At 40.9% G+C, this 7,500-nt stretch overlaps 1 protein-coding gene across 1 annotated transcript; it reads right to left on the bottom strand.

Annotated features, from left to right (window-relative positions):
• Positions 1-796: 796 nt before the first annotated feature.
• Positions 797-3,542, bottom strand: LOC113563504 (ubiquitin carboxyl-terminal hydrolase 30 homolog). The gene is given in 7 exon segments (XM_026975167.1): positions 797-1,054; positions 1,301-1,639; positions 1,927-2,328; positions 2,516-2,679; positions 2,871-2,894; positions 2,897-3,022; positions 3,357-3,542. Coding segments are annotated over 7 exon segments (1,413 nt in total). The 5' UTR covers positions 3,457-3,542.
• Positions 3,543-7,500: the final 3,958 nt, after the last annotated feature.

The raw sequence follows: 7,500 nt of genomic DNA on the forward strand, positions 1-7,500 counted from the left end.
GATTTTAAATTACGTCGTTACGCGTATTTAGTTCCTAAAGTAAATTTATTCTGGTATCTCGCACATTTACTTATGCTAACCAGAAACAAAATGATGACAACAAATATCTGATACAGTCTTTAATTTTAGTAATATTTTTAACAATTACACGCGTATACATGCCGCAGATATAAACATAATAAAAAAAATAACAAGATTCGCAGTCCCTTTAATCCTGAATAAATTTAACTCGAAGAATCTTTTATACATTGGCACGATTCCAGTCCTCGTTAAAATAAAGTTTAATGACGACAAATTGATTAAGTAAGAGAATTGACAGTCTCCTTCGGTAGAAACCTATCACTATATGTATCAGAAGCAAGACTCTTCCTTCACGAAACTAACTACTCCGCCAGGTCCGTCAGCGTCTAATAATGGCAATTATTACCGCGCTCGTCACTAATGAAGTGCTCTTGAAAATCGGATTACATGTTCGATACACTTTGCTACGTAACGTCACCTAGAGACACGCAGTCTCCAATTATTGCGAAGTATTATCGCAAAATTAACATCGCAACATCGAGCGATGTCAAACTGATTATGGAAGATTCGACAGTCTCCCGCCGTAATGTTCCGTAAATGTTTACGTCCGTCAATTTCAACTGCGCGCGCTTTTTTCCACATTTCTTTACGCGTGATTCTACGTACTCTTCACTTTGATACCGCCACTTTAAAGCGATAGTAGAAATGCCGAGGAAGCGCAGTTAAAGAGAACGAGATCGCTAATTCCGTAATATCCTATCATTTCGAAAATTTGTTAGCTAGGATTAATATCGCTCATGCGCTCGTAGAAGAGCAGGTATGGGCTAGCGAATAGCACCTGCGTCAAGGATACACTCTCGACGACGATGTCGGATGTATACAGCCATTGATTCACTCTGTTTCCGCGTCTAAAGCAAACGAAGTGGCCGGAATCCACTGGGCCGCGATGTTCGATCACTGCGCACAGCCGATACTTGTGTTTACCCTGTATTGTCATGAGATACTCGTTGCGCTCAACGGATTTCACGTCACCCTGAACAAATAGAGATTTACGATTTACGATTTACGATTAAATTAGTTTTCCTACTATATTATTTCAATAATTAACTATAATTTTATATTTTTCAATCAATGACCTCTCGATCAATGGGATAAAAGAAGATGAACTTTTTATTGTAACAAGAATAACAAATTATATTTCTTAATTTTTGATGAATCGAAATCGCAGAAGCACATAACATTACGTAAATTTCTGATTATCAATTAAATGCTCTATTACCTGCGCGCTTCTTTTCTTCGTCTCCGTATAAGTGTATGGATCTAGCACCAGAATTTCGGGGAATGTGATTTGATCATCCCTTTTAATCAGTACGCCAGAGGAGCTCCACGTGGTCCTCGGGATATGCAGGCATAAGCATTTGGGCAGTTTGCCGAGAGTAAGAGTCTTGATAGCGGCGCAACGCAATGAACATCCGTCGCACTGCACGTCATTTACGATCTCGCTGTCCACGAAACGCGAGAGCAACCACTCCAGAGTATAATGTTGTGGCACGAATAACGAAGTGAGCGGTGGTAAAGGTAACGACAATGTCTCGAGTTTGTCGTAGCGCACTGAAGACTGCCAACAAATTCAGGACTATATTAAGAAGAATCATCTCTTCTTTTGTATCAATTATTAAATGTAATACAAAGAGATTAATATTATTAATATAGTAAAAGAGATAAGACGAAACAAGAAATAAACTGACAAGTATTTGAATTAATCGAAGAGATAAAATTACTGGAAATTACTGAAAATTTAAGTATTTAAATGTATAATTTCAAGAATCACATAAAGATAAATTAATTTCGAGAAAAATTAGCAATTAAAACAAATCGAGATTATTTTTGCCTTCGTGACAATACCTTCCACAGACAACCACTGCACTGAAACTGGCTGGTGATCAGACCCGAGAACAGATGGGTTTCCACTGAAGGAATGTTGACGAACGGCATGGAGCACAGGGATTTCCATGATCTAAAGGGGCTCTTGCAGTCACCGTTGCTCTGAACGTTTCGCGAGAGCAACTCCGAGGATCTAGCGAGAATCATGCCGGGTCTACATGAACTCGGAGACATACTCGATACTGACGAGGTCGAAGTTACCATCTGATTGTTACAGTTTTTGTCAAAACCCTTTGGAGCAACGGTATTGTTCTTTGCTGAAGCGATGTCATTGCAGGACGCGCTTCTGAGCACATCGCCCACTCCTCTCGCGTCACATTTCACGGTTGGACTAGGGGGCAGTGCGTCGGACAAACAGCCTTTCTGAAATTATGGAAATTAATTCTTCAGTAATCTTTATCAAGTTATTAAGTTATTGAATACAAGTTTTTAGCAACTAGTTATCAAGATCTTGAAGATTACACTCCTTTTATAACATTAATTATTTTAGTTTATCGCCAAAGCAGAAAATTATGTTGGATATATTAAAATGCTCTTTAATGTGGCATACCCTGTTTATTGGCTGTATTTCAGCATCTAATGCACTTAAAATCACATGGAACAATTCGTGGGCGTCTTGATGACCAGGACCAAAATTCCACAAGGAACCAATGGAAGAAATAATTTCGATAGGCGTCACGTTGCCATATAAATCGTCGGCAAAACCGTTGATTTCTGTCAAGATGCATGAATTAATGCAACAAAAATATAAAGAACATTTAAAAATATCAAGTTATAAAAGTCCATCATTTGACGAAAAATACATGATTGAAAATCTTACTACGTAAGAAGAAATTAGGATATGAAATTATTTTCTAATATCTTGTCAAAATAAACTTTATATAAATTAATAATCAAAATCATACTCCTGAGAACGGAGAACAATGTATAGTAAAGCTTCTGTCCTTCTCCTGTTGTTTCTGAAGCCAAAGGATAAATGTAGGACAAGCAGCTAGTGCTTGCAAAAGAGAATTTAGGAAACAGGTATATCCCAAATTGTTGATCCCAACAACTTGACCTAAAAATATTACCAATATTAATAAATAAGAATCATAATACGTTTCCTAAATGTAAAATATCCCTATAATTAGAATAGATAAATCAAATAACTTGGTATTTCGAAAATTTAGAATTTAGAAGGAAAGAATTTCACATTCGTCTTATACTTGTAGCAGAATAATAAAGAACAATGTTAGTGACAATGAACAATTACATTACTTTATTTTAAGAATACAATTTTATTATAACGATACAAGTACATAACAATATAAAAAGAACTTTTTTTAAAAAAAAGCTTTGTTAATAGAGATGTTGTCTTGAACATTCCCTGCTAAAAATTAGGGATTACTTACCTTTTTTTCTGGGTTTAGGTGATGGGCCCCATAAGACGAAGAGGCCAACAGCGATAGCAAAGCCCACGCCGGCAAACATTGCAATCTTTTCCACATCCATCACGTTTGAAATCGACTAAAACTTTATCGTATTCTACGGTACTCGCAGAGTGGTCTAACCTACGTTCCAGCTCGTGCAATTCTTTTCCCGATTTTTGTTCGAGCATACTTTCGAAACGGCAGAAGCTTGAACGTACGCTGAGATTCACGTGGACGGAATCAAATCTTGATGAAAAATGACACGGATACGACTCTATGAATTATAGCTGCCAATAGAACAAACGGACGATGTTCAGTAATCAGCTGATAGGTTATGTCGGCCAATGAATGAAGGCAACGTTAATTAGGACAAAATAATAAATGACAAATGTAATTAAGATTTAAGAAGTAACGCGATCTTTCATGTAACATGGCTGTATAATGTGCACAATGAAATGAAATTTGATACCGGCAAAGCGATTACATATAAACACGACTGCATACAAAAGTGCAAGACTCGTTCGTACTTGCAGTATATCCAAAGATGTACTCCGGGCGTGTTCCCTTTTTTGCCGTCACTGCGACAATCATTACATCATAAAAGTCCATTGCCGTAGCCATTACAAAATTCCTAGTGCAATAAGTTAGAGTGAAAGCAGAGAGAAGCCTGAGAGCGGTCACGCTCGCGTTTTAACTGTAAAGCCTATTACACAATGCAGGCAACAAGGGGTCTATTACGCGTATCTCTTCACGGAGTGAAAATATGAAAAATGAGCAAATTTACTAGAATATTTGTAATTTGATTGGTCAACACCTAGTGAATTTGCTCACTTTTCGCATTTTCACTCCGTGAAGAGATACGTAATAGACCCCCAGGGCATCGATCGTGTATCTTTGTCGATTTTTCTCGCTTCTCGTACTTTCATGTCACATGAAACAATACGCGCGATTGGCTTTGGGCATAGTGAAAATGCGATATCCCTATACTCACAGAAGTGAATTGTTACAGAAGCGAGCAGTTCACCGCTTGTGAAAGTATTTCTCGAGAAATGGTTTTTCGACGATATCTCGCGGCGAACGGAGCGAGCTAGGGGGTTCTTTCTAGCGGCATTCGACGGGGATTGCGAGCCCTTTCCAACGCCCTTATTAAACTTTCCGTCACGCGCACCGTCCCGGAGTCTATTCGCCAGCTGCGCTAGCCCACCCGCCCGCACATACGCGCACGCCCACCCGCACGCCCGCACGCCCGCACGCCCGCACGCCCGCACATACGTCCGCACATACGCGCACGCCCGATGTATGAAATATTATCTCACAATTATATGTCACAATTATACAAAATCACAATTTTACAAAAAGACAACGCGCAAATGAATTTTCTACTTATTTTTCAATTATTTGTCTTATTATTTGTTGTACATATATGTGATGAGAAATTATACAAGAGTGAAGGAAGTATGTACGGACATGTATGGACATATTTGATAGATAATTTTGTATGTTTCTATATAATTATGTAGAGTTTTACTAGCAACACAGGCGCGCGCTACGCGCGCTATTTAATTTTTGAATATTAATGTTTTCGGATAATAATATTGATCTATTATTTATTATATAATAAATAAGACAAATGCTATTGTAAAAAAGGCGTTAAAGGTGTTATTTATTTATTTCATGGTGTTTGATGAATAGAAATTTGACAGAATTGACAGCTGCCGTATCGTACGGCACATGAGCTGATTTCGCGAGCCGCGGGCCGCGGGCCGCGAGCACGCGTCTTGGCCGTTGGACGTTGGACGTTCGGCGTTCGAGACTTTCGGCATTAGGCGTTGGACGTTTGGCGACGTGGTGCAACGTCGTCGCCGTCCGGCGACGTGAACCTATCGTACGTATGTGAACGCGCTTTTAGGGACAAAGTCGCTTTGCTTGTGTACGTGCGAGCGTACGTACGTGAGTCTGAACGTGAATGTGGAGAAGAATGAAAGCGAGAATTTTAGCATACGATTAGGATATCGGAGGATGGAGTGCAGCAATTGTTTTGAAAGTGGTCGGAATGGAAAGCTTGCATGGACATTAGATTTGTGATTAGGTGTTTAGTTGGTGAGATATTGCAAGGAAAGCTAGTTGGTAGCACGCGACGTGTATGTAGTGGCTCCGATTGCTCGGAAGGTGGTGGTTTACGTACTGGGCGTGGCGACGCTACCGCGTGGCTGGATTAGTGTGGATGAGGCGTTGGAAATGATAGTTGGCTGATAAAGATCCGTAGAAGGTGTAGGGGTAGGGATATTTAAATATGCCTTAAGGCATGACCTTTGGAAAGAATGGAATGAATTTAGATAGAATGAATAATTTCGATGAAATTGAAAGGCGTTGTAGGAATATGTTTGCGTTTTGGAAATAAGTAAAATGGTAGGGTGGATTTGGAAGTGGTGGAAGTGAGTGGGTAATGGAAAAGATGGAAAAAATGTAAAAAATGGTAATGATGTTGGATGGTGTATTCGGTTTTGAAAATGATAAAGATTGGTATTTGTAAGAGTTATTGATTGGAATGTGATGGGAAGAATATGAGGTTAATTAGTAGAAATTAGGGAAATTTGATGAAAGGAAGGAATTAGCGTGGCTTGACCCTCTGGTTGGACAGATGGTACAGGTGCTGCGGAGGAGGATAGGAGGATCCCGTTGGTAAGAGGGATTGACCTTACGTTTGCCTTACGTAAAAAGGACGATGGAGTAAAAAGAGACGGTGTGGAATAATATAAATATAAATATAAGAGGGTGAAATGGACGTTGGTGGTTGAGCGGAAAATGGAGAATGGAGAATGGAGAATGGAGAATGGAGAATGGAGAATGGAAAATGGAAGCGTCGATACGCTTGTCGATACGCTTGTCGGCTGGAAGACACTCGGTACGGCGGTTGCGTGCGTACATACGTGGAGAGGCAGAGGCCAGACGGTGGCGCCCTTGGTCGAGCTGACGGAGCGACAGGGACGTAAGAATATAAATAGTTGTAAAATTGGTGGATATTGGATATTTTTTGTCGACATGGATGTCCATGTCGACAAAAAATGGACATGGACATTCGTACTGTACTCGTGATAGATGAACCGGCGGAGATGCTGTCGGTATATTCGTGCGCCGTGTGACTGGGACACTGCGCGTATACTTGGCGCGAGACAGTACGGGGTGTTTGTTGATAGAGGAAAAAGTGAAAAGTGAAAACATTGGTTGATTGGTGCGTGGGCGACGTAACGCGGCATTAAGGCATTAAGGCATTAAGGAGGCAAATGCGCGCGCGATGGTAAGGAAAGAAAAGCAGGAAAGAGGAGAAAATGAGAGGAAGGGAAGGGAAGGGAGAGAAAATGGGAAAATAATAGATTTTGTGTGGCGTGCGGGCGGCCTAACGTGGTGGTAACCGGGATGAATGCCGTACTAACGATATAAATAGGCGCAGTAGTAGTAAGGAGGAAAAGTGGGAAAATTGAGGGAAGGAGAAAAAAAAAAAATTTGCTTCGTTCGAGCGCCGCAGGCTGATGGGCGTGAAAAAAGCCTGCAGTACGGACTAGATGGAAAAAAAAAAAAGAGGAAATGGTGTCCGCAGGGATTGCGATATGGGAGCAGGTAGATGGAACGAGGATAGAGATAGCCTATGTACGTTTATTCGGAGTATGGAGAAGCGACGAGTATGGAGGACTACCGATCGCTGACACGTTACCGAAATGCCCCCTGCATACAGGCCGTATTGATAGTGGAGCGTGAAGAAGAAGAATGTAGAATAGATTGGATAGCGAGGAAAGAAGAGGATGGTGGAGAGTGGAGAGTGGAGAGTGGAGAGTGGAGAGTGGAGAGTGGAGAGGAAGTTTTGGCTGAAGTAAGCGTTATGGAATGCGGGAGACGGACTGGGCGAAGAGGCGCTTAAGCTAAGGAGCGGGAATGGCCGTGATGCTTATTGCCGCATTGGACCTATTGGCTGTTTGCGTGATATTTGCGTTGGTTGGTGCGATGTGGCAATGGCGACATAGCGACATAGCGACATTGCATGGGAGACGTGGCTGGAAGTACGATGGAGGTTTAATAGAAGCCGTGACTGTAAAATATTAGCCAGGTGTTATTAGAAGAGGATATTGAT

The sequence above is a fragment of the Ooceraea biroi genome, unplaced genomic scaffold (genome assembly GCF_003672135.1).
Source record: "Ooceraea biroi isolate clonal line C1 unplaced genomic scaffold, Obir_v5.4 UnassembledTig34, whole genome shotgun sequence".
In the NCBI taxonomy this organism is placed as follows: domain Eukaryota; kingdom Metazoa; phylum Arthropoda; class Insecta; order Hymenoptera; family Formicidae; genus Ooceraea; species Ooceraea biroi.